The sequence below is a fragment of the Electrophorus electricus genome, chromosome 14, assembly GCF_041902795.1.
Source record: "Electrophorus electricus isolate QZ-2024a chromosome 14, ASM4190279v1, whole genome shotgun sequence".
Classification (NCBI taxonomy): domain Eukaryota; kingdom Metazoa; phylum Chordata; class Actinopteri; order Gymnotiformes; family Gymnotidae; genus Electrophorus; species Electrophorus electricus.
In genome coordinates this window covers 24,638,201-24,661,404 of record NC_137510.1, presented here as the reverse complement: position 1 = coordinate 24,661,404, position 23,204 = coordinate 24,638,201, and the positions used below count along the sequence as shown (strand labels likewise).

The window sequence follows — 23,204 nt, the reverse complement described above, 5'->3', positions numbered from 1 at the left end:
AAAGGCTGGAACCCACCTCCCACGCTATGGTCTCATCAACAGTAAATTTGCACAGTACCCTATGTAACCTGTGTATATATCTCAGCGCCCAGGTGTGCACGTACATGGCTTATTAACGCACAAACAGTGAGCATCAAAAAAGTCCCCTCCTCCTGAAGCAATATGTGAGTCAGTATTGTGGCTTGCTTTTAAAATAGAAGAAGCAGGTGCTTCTCAGTTACAAATATTTGAACCAGATAAGATTTAAGAAGTCAGTTATTTCATCTTCCATGAACTTGAAATGATCTAGTAAGTTTAACATCCCAGGAACAACTCAGATATAGTTCTGGTGATACCTAGAGAGTAAGAAACGTTGCTCTCCAGAATTACTGGTACCCTTGGTAAAGATGAAAAAAGCTTTGTATTAATGTCCTTGATTATGAATGAACACATATTTTTAATGTCAAGGAAGAACAAATCCTTAAAGTTTTGCCCATCTGACCAACTGTTTAAATAATATTGGTCATCAGTGATCTTGTGGCCAGACTCTGAGAATTGATGAATGGAGTAGGTGAGACCTTGCACATATAAAGTTTGTAATTGAGCACCTATAAAATGCACCTGTAAGATTTCCATAATGAAGCAGCCAGCAAGTGTTTGTAAAAGGTAGAGACTTTTAATAAAGTGTTTGGTAATTCTATATTCTCAGTCATGTTTTACCTTTTATAAGAATATATAATGGTGGCTTATGATTCCTCCCGAACAGGCTTCTGAAGTCTTCAGGGGGTCGGAAAGGCTCTTCGGAAGGTGCATTTATAGAAGAATTAAAGAGAAAAACTGTTTTTTGTTTGTTTGGTTGTTTTGTTTTGTTTTTGCATCAAACATAACGAGCTGGGTCAAGTACACAAATAGAAAGTTAGTGTAAAGTATGTTCATGGATCTCTGACACTGTGCAGCTGTTCTTATTCCATATGAATTAATTGTAATTATTAATTATAATTCACGTAAAAGATTAGCATAATCAAAATCTGCATGTTATCCCAGTCCCCTGACCTCCACTGACCTGGGGGTTGAGAGGAAAGGGATGTCCACAAGTAAAGGTCAAGGGCCTGGAGAGAAGATTCCTCTATATAAACTTTCCAACCTTAGCTAGCATTTTAAGAAAAGACTCTTATCTTGGCAAAAGTAGGGTGCATAAAGTAACGCACAGCGATGCATGCATTTGTACAAAAGGAAATACTAAATGTTTGATTTGATAAAAAATAAAGCAACACACTGCTTTTTTAACCATGTTTATCAAAGCAATTGAAAGTTCTGGTGAGTAAACGTACATGTTCACTCTTGTTGTATGAAAGTCCATATTGTTCTGGTACCAGATCCTAGGAAGATAGGTGGTATTTACTAAATGGGGCTTGAAGACTTAAATAAAAGGTTGCTAGAACTCTGTGTGCAAAGACATAAATCGCCCTGGCTAAACATACACAAAAACTACACTGCAGTAAGCATCTCGTGACAGTTTGGAAATCACACAGATGTTTGATAAATGGCATTCGCTGTATACATTAAACCAGACCATTCACTTTAGTATGAGTAATTTTGTTAAGTAGTTTATAGGCATAATTGGTAATAATGAAACAACTGAAATATGTTTGAATATTATCATAATGTTTCTCTCCTTCTGACTCTCTGTCTGATTTATGGTTCGCATTTTTTGTGTCCTCTGTCTTCCTGTCTTCTCTTTTGGCCTCGTGTCACACCTGTTCATGCCTCTAAAGTGTAAATATTGACACAGATTTATTGCGCTTTACTGGAAAAAAAATCTATGTTTTGTGAAATGTCTCAATCAGACAATGGAACAAAGGCTGTGAATAAAGCACTGATATAGATATGTTAGGTTAGATAACACAGTGTAATATATTTCATACAGTGAAAATGCATTGGACTAATAGTTATATGTGGAGCAATTTTACATTGCTTCCTGCTCCTTTTGGTTGTCAAATTTTGTTGACATTGTATACCAAGCCTTCCTTTGTAACAACATGCAAATTTCTATTTGTTCCAGTTCTGAGGGGGAATAATTGTGACTGTGGTTTTTAATCATTCTTATAATAATTCACTGAACTGACACCATGGAAACACTAAAATGACATCATGAAAACATGCTACAATGGTGTATTACTCAAGTGTAATTCATTAACCCTTATTGTCTAATAGACAACATGCATTTGCCCCTAACCAATGAACATTTAGTAAAAGGCAAGATATTGTCACATATGTGGGAGTATGAGGAACAAATGGTTCAAATGAATAAAGGGGGCCCAAAGAGAAACAATACTATCATCAAAAGGAATGGAAAGCAAACAGTGTCATTCCTTGCTCTCTCTCGCTCAAAAGCTCTGCCCTCTGGGATAGCATGGGCTTACCTACTATTTTTCCTTCTCAAAAAGGGCACAGCATGGAATTTTCCCAAAGCAGTGATCCGGTCCCATAGTTCATATACAGATGGCTATCTAGACCTTGAGCTAGTGGTATGTTAATGTCACAATAAATTGAGAGCACTGGAAGGCTGATGTTTATTTCAGATTATTTGAAGAGGTCTCTGTGGTACTGTGTCACTATTACATTGCAGTTTTGGTGGGTACCTTTGTCTGTTTGTTCGTTTGTTTTTCCTACAACAGAACTGCCACTTTGGCTTCGCTCTGGGAATGTCTTCTATAAACACACATGCTACTACTTTAGAAATGGACAATAATATTTTTCATTTGCAACTTTGTTTGCCATCCTTATCACAGTTCAAAAACAGGACATTTATATGCTGAGGGGATTGGTCTGTACTGGGCTGGATTAATGAAGTTCAGTAGCAGAGAACTGATGCAGAAGAGTGTGCAGTGTGCCCCCTTCAGGCCAAGGCAGAAACCAGCATCAGCAATATTGCACTGACCACCTCAGCAGCGGAAGGCGTTGAAGTCACTGGCAATGGGGCGGGGCAGTGCCTCTGCAAAGAATCAGTTACAGGTACATTTAAAGTCATGTAGTACTTTACATCCTTCAGGTATAGTTACAGCAATAATCAGTTACAGGTACATTTAAAGTCATGTAGTACTTTACATCCTTCAGGTATAGTTACAGCAATAATCAGTTACAGGTACATTTAAAGTCATGTAGTACTTTACATCCTTCAGGTATAGTTACAGCAATAATCAGTTACAGGTACATTTAAAGTCATGTAGTACTTTACATCCTTCAGGTATAGTTACAGCAATAATCAGTTACAGCAATAATCAATTACTTGGTTCAGTTTTTTGTTAGTTAGTTTTTTTTTCACAGTATAAAATATGAATGAATGAATGAATGAATGAAGTTATATTAATTTAGTGCCTTTCAAGGAACCCAGGGTTGCTTTACAATTATCAAACACGCATCTTTTATACTCAGTCACAAGCCAGGGAAAAGCTGCAGCGAAATGCACACAGCATACTCTCAGCCAGAAACCTCAGCCCCATGGGGGACTGAATCAGATGCAGGGAGGGGAGAGAAGACAACACCCAAGACAGAGATATACAGCTATTAACTTGCTTAAACAGTCTAATTACAGTAAAATACCATTCAATAAAAAAATACCACTTTTTCCACCACTAGGTGGCAGCAAATCTCTGGCCATCTGCCCTTTAACCCTTGCTTGCACCCACCTATGACAGTGACAGATTTGGACATCTGCCCAAGCTTGCCTGCTTCTGGGTTCAAGGCGATGCAGGTGTAGACCTGGGTCTGCCCAATCTCAAACGGAGTCCAGTGGATCTTTGTTCCCTCTTCCCTTGGGAAAACCAGCATGTAGGGCCCATTGAACAGTGCAGTCCACCCCACACTTGGCATCACAGATAAACTGGCTCTCCACACCCAGTTCAACTTGGTTTGGTCCAGTCGGGGTCACAATCACATAGCCAACTGCAGGAGGAGGTTATGGGCAGCATCAGTTAAACTGGTGGTGGTGGACCTTATCTGTCCATATCCTGTAAAGGTTTTCACTTTCATCTCAGTTTCACAGGAAATGTTTAGCTGACTGAATCACCCATCATTGCTATGTTTGTGTGTCTGCTGTTCATCCTCTATACTGAAGAAGCATACAGGGTACTTCAACCATTTATGAAAATGATAAGTACAGATTCAATTGTAGGGAGAAAAAAAAAACTGGATTGAGATTACTCAAGATGAATACCTTCAGCAGACACATTTAGAACAAATCTGGCTACTTTTCAATATCTTGTACAACTACAACAAATACCCTTCCTTGCCAAAAAAAAAAAAAGGCAAAGTCTTCTCCAGCACATCTCAAAGATTCTGAATGGGGTTCAGGTCCAGACTCTGTAGTGGCCAATCCATGTGTGAAAATGATGTCTCATGCTCCCTGAACCGCTCTTTCACAGTTCGAGCCCGATGAATCCTGGCTTTGTCATTTTGGAATATGCTCGTGCCATCAGGGAAGAGAAAATCCATTGATGGAATAACCTTGTCGTTCAGTATATTCAGGTAGTCAGCTGACCTCATTCTTTGGGCACATAACGTTGCTGAACCTAGACCTGACCAACAGGAGCAACCCCAGATCATAGCACTGCCCCACCGGCTTGAACGGTAGGCACTAGGCATGATGGGTGCATCACTTCAGCCACCTCTCTTCTTACGCTGATGCACCCATCACTCTGAACAGGGTAAACCTGGACTCATCAGACCATATGGCCTTCTTCCTTTGCTCCAGAGTCCAATCTTTATGCTCCCTAGTAAATTGAAGTCATTTTTACTGGTTAGCCTCACTGACAAGTGGTTTTTTTAAGGCTACACAGCTGTTTAGTCCCAATCCCTTGAGTTCCCTTCGTATTGTGCATGTGGAAATGCTCTTATTTTCACTATTAAACATATCCCTGAGTTCTACTGTTGTTTTTCTACAATTTGTTTCACCACATATTTAAGTGATCGCCAATCATGATAATTCAAGATTTTTTTCTGACCACATTCCTTCCTCGAAGATGATGTTTCTCCACTGTCCTGCCACTTTTTAATAATGCGTTGAACAGTTCTTAACCTGCTTTTAGTTGTTCCAGCAATCTCCTTAGATGTTTTCTCTGCTTGATGCATGCCAATAATTTGACCCTTCTGAAACAGATTAACATCTTTTCCACGACCACAGAATGTGTCTTTCGACATGGTTGTTTATTAAATAAGAAGCTACTCATTGCATCAGTTAGAGTTAAATAATTTGTTGCCAGCTGATACATAATCACCCATGAAGTAATTATCCAATGGGAAGCTCTTCCCTATTTGCTTATTTAAATCCAGGTGGTGACCTTTTTTTTTGGCCTGGCAGTGTATGTATTATTGCTGTTTTTCTGAAATTACGGATTTTAACGAACTAGACATTCATCGTGAGTCTCTGTGGCTGACAGACTCGAATGCACTTTTATCAGATGTTTTTGTCTTGGTAATTGTTACAACACCATGCCTATTACAATTTACACTTTTATAACTGAATTTGGATTTTATGATTATAGTTTAGCAAACTTAGTGTATTTGATGTGATGGGCTTTATACTTACAATTAATCCAGTAGTCCCCACTTATAACACTGACACTTCCATTAATTACTCTGCACTCATACTGACCACCATTGCGCTTTTCCAAGGCACTAAATGACAGTGTCGCATTGTCAAACGAGAGACTCATCCTGTTGTCTAAGGTAAGAGCTCCACCATCCTTAAACCAGATTATAGTGACTGGTGGACTAGCACCATTGCAAGTGAGGTGGAATGACCGACCCACTTTAGGTGTCTGGTTCAGTAGCGGCTGGTCAGTTGATGGCATCACAGAAATGGGATCTGTAAGAGGATAGAGGATAGATCACTTCCTTCCTGACCTCACTTTGCACCAGATGTGTCTAGCTGGTTAGTTTAAGTGTAATTGCATTAAAGATTGGGAAAGGACTCCAGGAAAGTCCAGGTGCAGGGGCATCTTACTTATCACTGTCACCCATCTGATTGAGCTGACATGGTACTTCTGGTCTTTATCTGTCACGATGCACGTTACTATCACCGTCCAGTACTGCATAAAGCCGTACAGTACGGCATAGCCATACTGGCACGCAAAAGGTGACATGACTAAGGAGGAGTGCCACAGGGTGTTGTGGGCGAAATCTGCCCATAATAGGTGCTCAGACCAAGAGGATGGGCAAGAAGAGGCCAGACAGCGGAGGGTGCGCTCCAAGTCTTGGTTGACCCTCTCAGTCTGGTCATTGGATTGGGGATGGAAGCCCGAGGACAAGCTGGCCTCTGCCCCCAACAACCGACAAAACGCCCTACAGAAGTGGCTAATTAATTGAGGCCCATGCTCTGACACGATGTCGCTAGGCAGTCCATGAAGACGGACAACTTGTGTAAGCAATACTTTGTCTCCTTCACCAATGGCAGTTTTGGCAGTGCAAAGAAATGGCCTGTAGACGACCACCAAAATCACCATGTTGCCCCTTAATGGGGGCAGTCCTGTGATACAATCAAGCGACAGGTGAGATCAAGGGTGCGAAGGGACAGCCAAGGGGTGCAATAGACCAGCGGGCCTTGTCCTGGGGTCCTTGCACTGAGTACAGGTGCGACAAGAGTTCACAAATGCTCGGATGTCGGATTCCATGCGGGGCCACCAAAATCACCGACAGAGAAACTCGAGCGTCCATGTGATTCCAGGGTGCATCGAAAAGGGGGATGCATGTCCCCACTTGAGGACCTAAGCTCTAACTGCCTTAGGTACATACAATTGCCCTGGATGGCCTCCACCCGGATCTGGTTCAGCAAGGAGGGCCTGATGTACTGCCTTCTCAACCCCCCACTGGATTGGCACTACGACGCAGGCCAGGGGGGCAGAGCAGAAAAATGTGAGGATTCCCTCTGGTGGGAGAGAGCATCTGGTTTGGCTTTCTTAGCCGGTATGATAAAGTGAAGTCAAACCGGGCAAAGAACAGTCCCCATCTGGCCTGGCGCAGATTATGTCACTTGGCCTGCTGTACAGCAAGTTCATGTGGTCTGTCCAGAGCAGGAAGGGGTGTTTTGCCCCCTCCAGCCAGTGCCTCCACTCCTCAAGGGCAAGCTTAACCACCAATAATTCGTGGTAACCCACGTCGTAATTCTTTTTTGCAGGGGACAGACGCTGAGAGAAGTAGGCACAGGGATGCAGTTTCTTGTCCTTTCCCGATCACTGGGACAGAACTGCACCAACGCCCACCTCAGATGCGTCTACCTCAACGACAAATGGAAACATCAGGAAGGCATGCCATATGGTCATGGTCATGGCCATGTCATATGGTCGGTGGGGAGGCAATAGTTGGCCTTCTGTTTGCTAAATGCTTCCCTAAGGTCCCAGTATTTCTGGGGGACTCGAGACAAGTCCAGACGGTTAGGATTATGACTGGACCCAGACCGAGGCTTGGATAACTGCAAACAGGACATTGACATGTCAAACCCAAGACAGCACTGACCGGCTCAGCCAGGATTATGTCGCTGAAGCCAGGGGTACCCAAAATCACTTGCAAATTGGGAACATGGATAATAAACAATGCAATATGTTTGGTGTGTGAGCTGACTCACAATATGACTGGACGGGTCGGATGGCTAACAACCCCTGGCTCAAGGGACTGACCATCGATGGCAGCAATTGATAGGGGTTCGTCCAGTGGGACCAGTGGCAGGGCTAACTTGTTGGCTAACCCAGAGTTAAGAAAGTTGCCTGCTGCTCCTGAGTCCATAAATGCCTGGAGATGTGTTTCAGACATTCACCAAGCAATTGTGGTACTGAGGAACAACCCTTGAGCTCGGCGAGGACTGGTTGAGTCTGTCAGAGGTCCTCCCTCCCCTGACGGACATTGTCTTTTCCCCTGGAGCTCAGGACAAGCTGGGCGAAGATGACCCGAGCTTCCGCAGTACAGACACCTCCCTTCCCACATCTGAGCATCGCGCTCACTTCGAGAAAGGCGGGTGTGTCCGAGCTGCATTGGCCGGAGTCCGGAGTCCCCCTGCTTGTCAGGCACATGAACAGGGCTAAGGGTGCGCGGCGCTCCGCAAGAGCCTTGACTGACATCTGGTCCCCGTGCTCTGCGCCTCTCCCGTATGCGACTGTCAATTCGCAACACCAGATCGATCAGGATATAGAGAGAGGTGGAAGTATTTTGGTGGGCCAGTTCATCTTTAAGCTCCTCACTGAGGCCCTGGTGGAAAGCGTCCATCAGCGCTGTGGGGTTCCACCCACTCTCAGCCTGGTGCCAATCCTTACACTGAGAACAGACAGACTTTAAAACCTTTCACAATGTAAGAGGAACTAAAGCTCCTCTGATCTTTGATTCAGACTTCCTGTTCCTGGATGAGTCAACAATTAGCAAACTGAACATTGAGCAACAGAGTCTCACAAGTTACAACACAGCCAGTGATGCCTATGGCCTGAATCAGAAGGAACTTTCTCTGATAGGGAACAGTATGTCTCGAGCACTAAATATGAACTTCAACCCTGGTTAACAGCAGAGTGCATCTGGTTTATAAGTAACAAATACTGCTTCCCACCTTTCCTCTACATAAAATAAAGTATGAATCTTTAAACTTTTGTCTTTTTTCTATTAAATGTGTGCATTCAAGGCCAAACCTTGCAAACATGACAAACTGAGGTAAAATGTGAAACATTTATGCAGGTGAGAAATGGAAAATGTTGTTTCAATGGTCCAATTTAAAACTATGGACAAAATATTGTACCTGTACTGTAAGATCTAGTTCTTTTTGCTGTATATAGCAATGATTACCACTGGTTTCTGATTCAGATTATATACAATCATGACCAGCAGTGCCACAAGTTCTTGGGAAAGGAAAGCGAATGCATACTCTAAGTCTGGGTAACTAGGCAACAGTATTACTACTTTTTATAGCCTGGTTTTATGGGTTTTATGACTGCAGGCTTATCGGCCTCCTCCATCCGTTCATTTCATCCTGGGAGAACACAGTCCAGGTCATGTTTGACTTTGATTCATGAGTTTTACAGTTGTAACATATTACAATTTTCAGGAGAAAATAGACCATGAGATTATATCTTCAGATTGTTTAGATCATTCTCGGAAAAGAAAGAGAAAATGGGAACTATGACTGTACGTATTTCCCGAAGTTGGAGATAAGCGATGAAACCATCTTGTATTTCATAACAATCTACAGTCACACAGACACCAAAAAGAATAGAACAAAGAGAAAAAATATACAGTGGTATGAAAAAGTGTTTGCCCCCTTCATGATATCTTATTTTTTTGCATGTTTGTCACACGTAAATGTTTCAGATCATCAAACAAATTTAAATATTAGACAAAGATAACAAGTAAACACAACATGCAGTTTTTAAATGAAGGTTTTTATTATTAAGGAAAAAAAATCCAAACCTACATGGTCCTGTGTGGAAAAGTGTTTCCCCCCCTTTAAAACATAAATTAACTCTGGTTTATCACATCATTGGAAAGCTGAGGTCAATTTCTCTAGCCAAACCCAGGCCTGATTACTGCCACACCTGTTCTCAATCGAGAAATCACTTAAATAGGACCTGCCTGACAAAGTGAAGTAGACCAAAAGGTCCTCAAAAGCTAGACAGCATGCTGCAATCCAAAGAAATTCAGGAACAAATGAGATACAAAGTAATTTAGATCTATCAATCTGGAAAAGGTTATAAAACCATTTCTAAAGCTTTGGGACTCCAGTGAAGCACAGTGAGAGCCATTATCCACAAATGGCGAAAACATGGAACAGTGGGGAACCTTCCCAGGAGTGGCCGGCTGACCAAAATTACCCCAAGAACACAGCGACGACTCATCCAAGGTCACAAAAGACCCCACGACAACATCCAAAGAACTGCAGGCCTCACTTGCCTTAGTTAAGGTCAATGTTTATGACTCCAACATAAGAAAGAGACTGGGCAAAAATGGCCTGCATGGCAGAGTTACAAGACAAAAACCACTGTTGAGCAAAAAGAACATAAAGGCTCATCTCAGTTTTGCCAGAAAACATCTTGATGATCCCCAAGACTTTTGTGGACTGATGAGACAAAAGTTGAACTTTTTGGAAGGTGTATGCTCCATTACATCTGCTGTAAAAGTAACACAGCATTTCAGAAAAGGAACATCATAGCAACAGTAAAATATGGTGGCGGTAGTGTGATGGTCTGGGGCTGTTTTGCTGCTGCAAGACCTGGAAGACTTGCTGTGGTGAATGGAACCATGAATTCTGCTGTTTACCAAAAAATCCTGAAGGAGAATGTCCAGCCATCTGTTTGTGACCTCAAGATGAAGCGCACTTGAGTTCTGCACACCAGCAAGTCCACCTCTGAATGGCTTAAGAAAAACAAAATGAAGACTTGAGTGGCCTAGTCAAAATCCTGACCTGAATCCGATTGAGATGCTGTGGCATAACCTTAAAAATGCAGCTCATGCTTGAAAACCCTCCAATGTGGTCAAATTACAACAATTCTGCAAAGATGAGTCTGCCAAAATTTCTCTACAGCACTGTAAAAGACTCACTGCCAGTTATCGCAAATGCTTGATTGCAGTTGTTGCTGCTAAGGGTGACCCAACCAGTTATTAGGTCTAAGGGGCAATCACTTTTTCTGACAGGGCCATGTAGGTGTGGATTTTTTTTCCCTTAATAATAAAAACCTTCATTTAAAAACTGCATTTTGCTTACTTGTGTTATCTTTGTCTTATATTTAAATGTTTTGATGATCTGAAACATGTAAGTGTGACAAACATGCAAAAAAATATCATGAAGGAGGCAAACACTTTTTCACACCACTGTATGCAATATCTTGCAAAAGGTCCAAACTGTAAACATGAGTATGAGAAAAATGAGTATTCTTTCATTTGAAATTCTTTTAATTGCTTTATTTTATTTAAGCAATTGTTTTGAGTATATGATTAATATAATATCAACTATGAGAGTATGTATAATCTGATCTTAAGGGTTATGCATACCTTTCATACAACCTTAACAATGTGCAAGTTGGCAATACTCCCTGAAGGAAGGATGATGTTATGTCAGTAAACAAAACGCACAAGCTTTTAGATTTAGATCATCAAAAATAATGTCAACAAAATATAAGTGGATATTTACAAGAAGATATTTTCAATAAAAAGTTAGTTTAAAAATATAACAGTTTTACAAAAATAGAAAGTAAAAACATGATATAATTTAGTCACTTTTAAAAATAACTTTGTATTACTAAACATTTACCATTTATTATTCTTATTTATTGTTTATTTGCATAGCTTGCATAAATGCATAACTTTATTAGACTGAAGCGACCTCCTGTTTTTGGTTTCCTGAGAAACATTGGTGCAAAGGTGCATGAAGTTGAGGAAGTCCAAAGGTAAAATAAATCAAACACATCCACTGTCCATCTCTACCAGATGAGAAGTAAGCACACATAAGTACACCGCATTAATTTAAAAGGCCCTTTCTCATTATATTAGTTATATCTAATGGGTATTTCATAACATATGTTATCTCAGGCCATGCAAGCCCTTTCTGTTCTGAATTACTGAGGAAAATATTACAACCTTCCGAACTTAATTGCACAAGTTAAAATCCATTGAGTTAAGATGAAATGATTACCAGGTCTTCATGTGGATCATTGTTATAATGTCACCATAAACTCCAGAATGTAATAAATATATCCACATATGCATATTCTATTACATGTCTCTATATAATATCAAGTGCAAGGACAGATATGTTCAGTAAACTTCCCCATCATGGTCCATATCCAATGATGAAAGCATATCTCTACTTCCTCCTCACTTCAGAATATGTGACTTCTGTATCTGGAGCAGGTGTTGTACCCTACAAAGATTGAAGTGGCAGTTATTCTAGTTATTTTTCATGCAGCTGGCTTTAATTTAGGTCCAGTCACACTTACACTTTAAAATGGTAAGGGTAATAGTATATATAATAATTTACAATAGTAGTATTCTACATCTTAAACATCCATTTGCTATCTGTTTGCATTAAAAAATAGATATGCATTAAAGCCAGCCTCTAGGAAATGAAACCAAATTAAAATTACAGGAAAGATTAATGGTACAACATTAAAGATTCTTTTTAATCATTTAATCTGGACATCAATGATGAATTCATTCTTCAATTAATTTTTCTTCATCAAAATGTTTTAAAGTTTATTTCAATTAAGTTACATTTTTTCCCACTGCACCTAGAACTGATGTATGCAGTGATAAAGTAACCACAAGCCTAGAAATGGCAACATGCCTCTGAGGTCAAATTCTAGCTTTCAGTTGCAGAGCACCAAGCCAAATCTTTACAGCAACTGCTGATCTTCAAATGATGTCTGTTAGCCACTGCTCTTAAGCACTCACCCACAAATAAAACATTCCATAGGGGTTTCATCTTTAGCATGAGTGATTATGGGTAGGCAGACGTCTGGTGCAGCATACGGAATACCTCTCCCCCACCCCCCCTCGGCTTTATGCCATGTCCATTAGTCTAGTTTCTGTGAAAGGTCCCAGCAAACAATGCCAGCTCAAATGTCTCACTGTACATCTCCCTTAACCTGTTAACTGTGATGAGACTAATGAGCCTAAATTGATTGAAACGGAACTGCTTCCCTGATTATGCTGAGACAATATGAGTGCCCTTACCATGGCTAGAGTTTCATGCTGCATCTGTGCATTGGTTCCACCCATATTCACCATGGTCTGATTATTCTGAAAATGTTTGATGTCTGTGTAGGTTAATTCCTAACAAGAGAGACACATTGACACATTGTAAATAGGCTAATGATAATAAAATAAAAATAAAATATTCATCTTTTACAGGTGACTAATAGATAGCATTTGGGGCAAATCTAGTGTAGCAGTTGGTATGTATTCATTGTGGTACTGCAGATGCATAGATGACCATTTATAATTGCACAGGCTCATATAAGAGCTATACTCTTTTAATACTGAGAAAATGGTCTCTCAATAACTTCAAAATATTCAATAATTCACTGGGTTAAATGAGGGTCTCTGATTCTCGCTTTGCCAACTCATTGCTACACATGGATGGTGTTATTAGCTACAATCCATGAGTATCTAGAATGGGTACATCTGGAATCCAAAAAGGGTTACACACCCTGACAAAGCAGCTACAGCTATGGAAAAGAATCTGCTTTTTTAAGGCTTTGTGAGTGGTTATTACTGTGGTCAAGAGATACACAAAACAGACTAACTTGCTGAGCTTCATGTTTCTCAGCTAACTTGATTCCCCATGTTTATTTATCTTTACTGTAGGATGCATTGAGATGAAAGGAATTTTCCAATTTTTTTCTTTCTGGTTTGTTTTGCCATGTTGTGAATGAACTAACGCATGATTAATATCACAGTAAGATGCATGAGTGGCTTATATTACACATGACCACCCTACACACTCATCTCATCTGATCATGTGTACCTACTGTGTCTTGCTACTTATCCAACAAGGTGGGGGTAGTGAGTAGTGTAGCAGTAGTAGTGTGCAGGAAGAACTGTTCAATGGTATGCAATAAATGTATTGATTTATATCAATAAATTTTTTCGGTTACATATTTAGTCTCTTAGACTATAATAAATAACATTTAGGAACAGTTTTGCCCACACAGAAAACACTCAAAACAGGACAGTCAAAACAGGACATTCTCCCATAAGGTACGTTGGTTTAAGACAATGCTACCTCTGCACCTAAGCAATCTCTTAATATCTGTTAGTTCACGTGTGGAGAACTGAGCATTCAGTGGCCATTCAGTTGGAATCAGTTGACCTATACAGGTAGAAAAAAAATGGTAATTGCTTACATGTGTCAAGGAGAAAGTTAACTCTCTCCCTGCTAGGCTGGCATCTACTGTGCGATAAGGGAACTAAATAGTAGGTTAACTGGGGCTTAGGGTAGTATTCAAGTACAGCTCAAAACAGTAAAGAAGCACAAGACCCCTGTGAAAGCTTAGAAAGGCTTTTGCAAGTCTTGCTCAAGTCAAGCTGACAAAATATATACACCCATATAACTCCTCAACAGACACTGTGAATAGGTTCTACAGCTGTAAAAGATAAGTGTGTAGATATAGATGTACACACTGGTCTTTTATATGCAAGTTATACATACAAGTGTATGACTTGCATGTAATCAACACATTTAACACATTTAAGTAATAAATGTCAGTAATGTGAAGAAGGGCCCCAGTAAATTGCTTATAACGTAGTGTATGGTCGAGGAACAGTATTTTTTGTTACACATATTTAGATGAACTTATGACTGTATTTGCCTCCTGATTTTGACTGAACAAAGTTACTTGACACAAATGAATTTTCCAAGAGCTCTATAAAACAGAGCTATTAACAGTTCCTTAACTTATTTCCTCATAACATTAACACATATAGGGCTAAACATTTGAATCTAATGTGTGAGTTCAAAGTCCCCATTTTCTAACTGTAAAACACACGTATCTGCTTTTCCTGACAGATTCATAGGGTGTGTGATATAACTAGCTATCATAACTAGCATATTAGTAATGCAATTAACCGTGAAACACTGGTGTTCTAGAAAGATACTAAATATAGAAAGTTACTCACATGTTTGCCATTTCCTGTTGCTGTGGAAGTCAGAAAATACACATCAATATTGATGTGCCTTAATGGGGCTGACCAATATCAAAAGTGTTTGTTATAATAAATGGTAATAATGAGAATAATTCATTTAGTTCATAATTCAAGTCACAGCTATAAAATAGAACAATGATCTATTCACTATCATAGCCGTACAAAGTGCATAGCGTACATATTCATACTGGACTGAAGATCTTCCTACTTACCTCCGATATTTTTATGTGCTCTGGAGCTTGAGTTAAGCCTATATTAAAATGGAGACCCAGCCATTACAACCATACAACCTCTGTAGTGTGTATGTGAAGCTAAAGACATGGGTGCCAATGATTTAGTCCAGGCCTATTTCTGACGTTATATAAATAATACTAATATTATTCAAAAATGGATTTTAGTCAGATGAAACTGTTTCTGATTGCAAATATGCAAATGGATGGTTTAATTCGGTTGCGTTTGGAACAGTATACTTGCCTTCCTTTAAATTTCGTAAAGTAGACAACCAAACCGGCAACAGCAGTAACTACTAATAAAACTCCAATGACAATCGCAGCTATAATTCCTGCAGACAGTGTTCCATCACCACCACTCACTTTTTCTGTAAGAACACAAAAGAACCAGCAGATCAGATTCTATACAATCACATAAAAGTCAGTGCTAGGATTAAAATATGTGGAATAGAAAAATGTTGGGATTAAAATATATGGCATATGTCATAGAATCTATATTTTTATCATTTTATTTTTATTTTTATTATTATTATTATTATTATTATTATTATCATCATCATTATTATTATTATTATTATTATTATTATTATTATTGCAGAATTCTCACACTGATTCTGTTCATGAACTACTCTTATCCTTAAGTTGTTTTCTATGTTTACTTATGTTAACACATTTGCACTCAGATTTAATACATCTTATTTTACATACATTTGTGCCAGTTAATACAATGTTACAATGTAGTGAATAATTCAAAGTTGTTACTGCATAGCATGCTCTTCACTAAAACCTGAATAATTAACCAGTTCTTTAAGAACTGGTTCTTTAATATAACTCTGTAACTGATTTGATTAATCATGACAATGTTTTTACTTTTTGTGCAAAATATTTTATTTGTCATAACTGATATCCAGTTTACCTGTAAGAAAAAAGGTTTGTTATGTTGAGAGTAAATCTTTACCTTTAACTACCAAAGCATGACTTCCTGAGGCATTAAGTTTGGTGACATGATTCTGGGCTATGCAGGTGTATTTTCCACTATTCTCAAAGTGAACCAGTTCCACTATAAATGACACTGTAGTCACTCCAGTGTTTGTTCCATTAAACTCCCAGGTGTAAGAAGCAGTTGGTATAGATTCAGTAATGCACTCAAATGTCAAAGCTTTTGCCTGCACCTCCACTTCACTTGGTCCACCAATAACAACCTTATCTGGTCCATCTGTAACAAAGAGTATGAAGTTATTGCACTATTAGCTACAGTTGTGATGTTTGATCAGTTGCACAAAGGAACTCAACACCAACTGTATATTTTGCACTTACAGTTAACAGTCATTATGAACTTTGCAGTATCAGAGCTGACAGGGTTGCTGAGTGTACACTGGTATTCACCACTGTCTGATCTTCTCACTGGACCAATCAATACTGTTTTGTTATCAGGCGAGAATATGACGCTGTTGCTAGGAGACAGTATCTGATAATCCTTCATCCACTCAGTACTGAGGATGGTCCCAGAACCCTCACAGGTTAAATTGGAAAAAGATCTACCTTCTATTAGAAGACCTGTTGAGTCATTAAGTGTGACTTGAGATATTTTTTCTGTAAAAATCAGAGAAAAAGTACATAGATAAAACAAGGGATTTGACAGTGGGCCATGTGAAAACTATTTTTTAAAAATTCCTGCCTGTGACTGAATCAACTGGTATCACTTACATGAGTCTGGTCTACTGTACTGTGCGTTATTTCCTTATCATTTAATATTGCATTCATTTATTTATAGATTGATTGAATAGTGTTGAAAATAAGAATAATGTTTCAAAAAATAGTTTGAAGCTGAAACATTCACCTTATACATGTTAATTATATGTTTAATGACTTAGTTTAAAAATAAGCAAAATGAAAGAAATAAAGACAAAAAACTAAAAATAAAATGTATTAAAAATAATAGATAGAATTTGAAATATTGAATGTGTTATTCTATACATTTTTGTTCATTGTGCATTGAGAAAAACGACGTGCGTTTAATTGTTCTGCTGTCACAGCAGTCAACCTAAACATTTTTCAAGGTGATGACAGAGTCAGAATTTGATGAACATCTGCAGTCACACTGTCCTTCAGTCTGACCAAACAGGCTACAGGTCAAAAGTCATCCACTGTATTCATTTCTCATTTTGTATTATGCACAAAACAACTGAGGGCCACATGCTTAAAGTTAGCTTTACTTAGCAAAGGATCAGTGGTGGGATAAAGTTTTGGTGTGAAACATCTGCGTTGTCACAAATATAAGCATGCTTAAAATGTTTTTCAACCAATCAGATCAGTGTACCCATGATAATAAACAATACAATAACAACAGCCATGAAATGATAAATGCTTGGAAACAAGACCGCAAACAATGATTGAATAAATAGGGCTTATATAGGGAAACACAATAGGAAAAACAAGACACAGGTGAAACTAATAATCTGGGTATTGGGAATGAACAGGTTTGTGAGTAGTGTAGTCCACAGCAGACTGTGTCCTTGCAGAAGGCGTGACACACTGAACCATCCACCAATGGTTATCCACATTCACTCATCTAATTGCAATCACCTGATTATTAGTCAATCACTTAATATGATTTACATTTTCTCCTACGTAAGTCCCACAGGTGCCTCCCTCCAGTGCTTTGCATTCGAGTTTGTGGACTGTTTGCTAAGCCAACTTCCTGATGAAAGCACTATTCTTGTCAGCATGTTATTTCATTCTTGATCTCGTTTATGATATTCTGTTTTTGTACAATTTTTCTTTAAAAATTTAGTTCCATTTTATCACTCGCATCTCGCTCTGATTGTGAAAATGTCAAAATTTCCGTGTAAAATTTTTTGTGTTATCCAATTGCTAAGTTAAAACAAAAGGTGTAAATCCTTTAGAGCTAAAGTCTATATACTTTCACTTTATATGTGTGGATAATCTGTTTTAAAAATGTACTTTAATTGTCTGAATAGCACAAAAATTGACCTAAAAACCACAAGCAAAGGCTGTAGGTTTGCTAAAGTCTTAGACTTTGACCAACATTTTAACAACTGATGTTTGTGCTAAATATGTTGTAATAAAGTTCTCTTATCTTAAAAGTGTTTTTAAAATTCTGTGTGCCATTGTCCACATTTTAGATAAACTTCATGTTTATGGAAGTGCCAACCTCTTTTTGTGTTTCGACCAACAAGTAAATCTTGTGCAACAATGCAACAATTTTTTTTCCCTGTCTAGTTTGCTGCCTTGTTCTGCTCTGGGGCTTATCTACTCAATAGCCTACAACTAAACTCACCCACTACAATGATGTTGATGGGTTCAGAAGTGGAGTATCTCAAACTCTTGGTATTATGAGCTAGACAAGTATAGCTGCCGCTCTGATTGGTCTGAATGTTGGCCAGTTTGAGCTCTGGGCCCTTTTCACCAAGCACTGTTCCACTGACAACCCACTGAAACACTGCAGCAGGACTGGCCTCAGCTGAGCATCTCAGCATGATGTCACACCCAGAGCTGTAGAATGGTCCCACAGGGGCAGCTGCAACAGTAGCTTTGTCGGGACCATCTGTAATGAAATGATCTATATTCAGTCAGCTGTAGAGCCACTGTGGTCGTGCAGAGACCAGCTATGTCATGCATGTTGGTTAGATGTACCAAAGAATTGTATCAACAACAAATCACATGGTATGAAAAAACTCACAGTAAATGGTGAGGGTCATATTTTGGCTCATGTCTTTGCTGATGATGTTGAATGCTCCACATCTATATGGCCCAATGTCATCTCTGCTCACACAGGTAATGATCAAAGTGGTGTTCCCATTGGTCAGCTGAACTCTCTCCCCTAATGTTAGCTCAGAGCTGCCATTTAGCCAAAAGAATGAAATGGAGGTGCCAGAGGCAGAACAAGTGAGGCTGGCAGTGCTGTTGAATTCAACTAGTTCCGTCTCTCTTGGTGTTATAGTAATGTTGGAAACTGGCTCTGGAGGTTAAAAAATAATACACGTGTCAATAACGTGCCAGAACCTAAACTATAGATTTGCATCCAAAACAACAGTATGCACTGCGCTATTGGCTATTGGCTCTTATTTTTAGATAATGATATTGATCACTTACATCTATTTGAAGTATATTGTCACAAAAAAAGGTTCACTTTCCATAATCTGTGACATTTTTGCTAGTTTGCCTGACTTTAGTTCAACTGGGAAAGTCCATAGTAACATAATGGAATGCTAATGTTCATCCTGGACTAGCTCAATGGTCACCTATCAAAAATGTCCTACCAAAAAAAGAGTAGTACACATGAAGAAACAAATAAAAGAACAGGCACTGAAGTTCTCCACATTGTTTGCTACATTGGAGTTGCCACACTGGAATCCTCCATTTACACACATGTGACCAATTTCAGAAAAAAAAGCAGCAAGTAATAGATCAGTATAGCCCTTGTAATCAAGGCCATCAAGGTGGACACTTAAAATTGAGAGGTTGAGGCAATAAATACAAAAGACTAGTAAAAGATTTTATGATAACAAATCCCAAACAGCCCAATCCATCATTAAAGAATTATTGTTTTTTGTTGGTAATGGGTGATAATTCAGTGACCAATCAGAATTTAGGTAATCATTATTAAAGCAGCTCCATATGAGACAGAGTATGTGACAGGGCAAGTGGAGTAGACAATGGCACAACAGAACTAGCACAAGTTAGCATTTCCATGTGCTGATCACCACAGAAACTAGAGTCTGATATATTAAAAAAAATTGGCATTCTATGACTTTTGTATAGTGTTTAAGTGACATTGTAAAAGTAATAACCTGAATCTGACACAGTCAGTTTGGGGTCAATCTTTATTTATTCTTCAACAATATGTCTTGGAACCTACTGAACCTAATCAATTAAAGAACTAAATTAGTTTATGTTAAGTGGAGTTTGAATTAGGTATATCACTTTTACATTATAAAAGGCAGAGGGCAGGTGCATCACACTTGTAGATGACCACGCCCCCATGAGTTTTCGGGCTGACACAGTGCAGGAAGCAACAATTCCTAATTATAAACCTTTGCCCTGAATTGGTATAAAGTGAGGCACCAGGGACTACTTCTGATGGTAGGGCGAATTCTTGGTTCTCGTTGGGCAGCTACTGCCAGCCTCAAGGTGGTTGGTCCCCTGACAATTAGGTGCTGCCTCAGCAATATCCATTTGCTCCATTGAGTGTGCGGAATTTAGGAAATCTCTCAACATGTGGATCAATAATCCTTACACCAGGCTATTAACATTGTAAGAATTAATCCATTAATAACAGTCATCTTAAAGGCATTGTTGATGCTCTGCAGGTTTAACAAACTGCAGACTACAGATAAATATTGTCACCACTCAGGAAATAAGGCTTTCTTTTAATGGGAGCCTTCATTAAAAATTCTCCTTCCTGGCATGAAAAGTCAGTAAACGAGGCCACTGTGTTGGCATTGGCATCAGAAACAGCTTGATTACTTCTATCATACCGCCAAATGAGGTAACTGAAAGATTGCACAAGGTCCAGCTTCAAGCATCAGTGGGTCTGGTTAACATCGTTTGTGCCTACACACCCACTTTACCATCTACTCAAGATGCCAAAAAGTTCTACAGTGAATGCAGCACAGCAATAAGTGAGGTTCCATTTTAAATGCCACTGTTCATTCTCAGTGGCAATGCCATAGTTAACAGCAACCATTGCAATTGGCCCTCGTGCTTGGGGAAGTTCAGAAAGGCAAAGTGAATGAAAACAGAAATCTCCTTGAGTTCTGCTGTCGGCAAGACTTCAGTACAACTAACACCTTCTTCAACACCAAGCCTGGTACAAAGTGTCATAGAGACAACAAAATTCCATGGACTGGCACAAACTTAACCTTATCATCACAATGCGTAACACAGCTACCAAAGTGCAGACAGCTACAAAAGTACAAACCACCACTTCCTTGTATGCAGTGGGGTGAAGCTTCAGCCAAGGCAACTCCACTGTTCCAGGAAGGAAAGCCATGCATTGATATCAGCAAGACTTGTGATCCTGCAAATGTAGTGGAGTTCATGCAAGCCTTGGAGGAAGCCCTGCCTGCCTCAGATAACAACAACATCAGAATGAAATGGGAACATCTGGTGGATCCTATTCACAACACTGCAACAATCAAGACTGTCAAGTCTGCTAATTGGTTTGAGGCCCACTCAAGCTATTACCTCTGATTAAGAAGAAAATGAAAGCAACGGAAGTGTTCAGGACATTTACAGCATTTCACTGATGCTTTTTTGTCCAAAGCAACTTACAATTATAAATGAATACAACTTGCTCATGGGCCCAACAGTAGCAATCTGGTGGGGGTGGGGCTCAAACAGCCAACCTTTAAACTTCAAGTCAAGTATCTTAACCACTGATCTACCAAGAACTCTTGAAGGTAGAGGGAACTGCAGATGCTGTGGGCTTCTCAAAGAAAGGTCTAGCAGGCTGTCAGGAGGTGTGCCAATGACTACTGTCCCCACCCTGTATCTCCTTTTTCAGGGTACTGGCATCTGGACAGAGGCCCACAGTAAGACTCTCATTACACTACAAGGATGTCTGCAAATGTGATCTCAATGACCTTTGAATCAACATCAGCGACTGGCATTGAGTCGAATCAGACCATTCAGTTGCCTTGTGGAACAAGTCCACACCGATGCAGCAAGCTGATGACAGGAGAGCCCACAAAATGTCAGCGCTGCCTCAACATTCTGCTGACTACAGAGTGGCAGGACTGTCACTCACATACTGGACTCTACATCTCCAAAATGTACAACTGCCTACATTTTTACAATATAAGAGGTCTATACTGAGATTCAGGTTTGGAGTTTTTAAACTAGTAGCTGTGCATATGTACATGTTTAATCCTTTTTATTAGACTGTTCATAATATGCCTAAGGACTGGCCACTGTATTTTCAGATTTTCAGGGAAGAACACTATTTAAAATTATATGTTAAAGAACAAACCCTCAGTGCTGACTTAAAACAATAAATAAGTTTTGCTTACTTACCAAATACATTCAGTGTTGTGGTTTCAAATAAACTGTTTTCCTTTTTTTTTATCGTGATTTTATATTCTCCAGCATCTGTCATATCTAGATTCCTGAGCTCCATAGCAAAACTGGTGGTCTTCAGACTAGCTCTGTTTGTATAGTTACTGTCAATGAACGTTTGAGTACCAGAGAACAAAATAATTCTAGTTAAGCCAAACGCCCATATGACCTCGTCGAATGGCTGAGAAGGGAGTTTGATTGGGGTAAACAACACCTTGTCGTTAACTGCTTCATTGTAGCTCTTTGGTAATAACACCTCTTCACAGAAACATACTCCTGCATGAAGAAATGAATATACTAAGTAAACATGCAATTAAACAGTAAACTTATGAAATAGCAACACCTAAGCAAACTCTGAAATGTTACTATCATAAACTGTAGTAGGCTACTATCCGTCTTGCTTTAATACCCTGAACTCTATCTGTCAGCGTTTTTTGTTATTGTAGCAAAGTACAAACTAGTTGTATTAATCATGACAGCTAAATCGTTTTAGAAATCAATATTTTTTCTATAAAACATTGGTAGACTATACTTGATATTTGCTTGAACTACATTGTTTTTTGTTTGTTTTGAGAAGATAACTTTGATCAACAACGTAGAAAATCGCTTACCTACACAAGCCTGCAACGCCAGAATGCAGTACACACCTCGTAAAGCCATCAGAAATGTTCGGGAGTCTCCCTACTGCTTCTGAGTACCAATATTTGTATCGGCAATATACGACCTGTAAAGGCGGATTTAAGCTCAGACGATGTCACCTGCAGTGAACCGAATCAGCACCGATTAGATTCGATATGGGATGTAAGTGCCCTAAGAAGTGAACCGAGAATATGAGAGATCCTTGGTCGGTGTAAATTACTGGTGTCACATATAGCTACAAGAGTCCGTGTTTAAACCGTTCTAAGAAGTGACACATTTACCGCCTGCTCGTCCAGACCATTACGTTCAGGCTCCACCTCATGTAATGGTTCCATTTGCCGGTTCCCTGAAAACAATGATAGGGTACTTAAAATGGAAACGTAGGCTACAGACCTTAAATAACAGGAACAGCGAAGCATTTTAACTGATAACGCAGTAGCCGAACAAAACAAATAAATCTGAGTACCGCTTAGTCATTTTAGGCTTTAGCCTACAGTAAATCCATTACGTTGCATAGTTATTAAGATGCGCTTGTATGTTACAGATTTCTATCAAAAATATATTTAAACAAATACTAAAAAGTAAAATAAACACGGAGTTATGGTG

The 23,204-nt window shown here is 39.3% G+C and overlaps 1 protein-coding gene across 13 annotated transcripts; it reads right to left on the bottom strand.

The window, feature by feature from the left end:
- Positions 1-2,751: 2,751 nt before the first annotated feature.
- On the bottom strand, positions 2,752-23,190 carry LOC113583249 (cell adhesion molecule CEACAM5-like). Of its 13 annotated transcripts, XR_014116830.1 has the most exons (13): positions 23,065-23,190; positions 22,571-22,944; positions 21,918-22,235; positions 18,583-18,861; positions 18,181-18,447; positions 16,197-16,472; positions 15,838-16,095; positions 15,124-15,247; positions 14,862-14,899; positions 14,623-14,690; positions 12,679-12,777; positions 10,267-11,866; positions 9,443-10,118 (listed from the first exon to the last, which is right to left on the bottom strand). XR_014116830.1 is itself a non-coding variant. In XM_081695842.1 (12 exons), the coding sequence occupies exons 2-12, from the start codon at positions 22,617-22,619 to the stop codon at positions 11,810-11,812; spliced, it is 1,833 nt and encodes a 610-aa protein (XP_081551968.1). In that variant the 5' UTR covers positions 22,620-22,944; positions 23,065-23,190; the 3' UTR covers positions 9,443-11,809. The 13 variants fall into 13 exon arrangements, 8 of the variants coding, with proteins under 8 accessions (XP_081551971.1, XP_081551974.1, XP_081551968.1 ...); XM_081695842.1 differs by having other exon boundaries at positions 9,443-11,866; XM_081695844.1 differs by having other exon boundaries at positions 9,443-11,866; positions 14,623-14,642.
- Between the last annotated feature and the right edge of the window lie 14 nt (positions 23,191-23,204).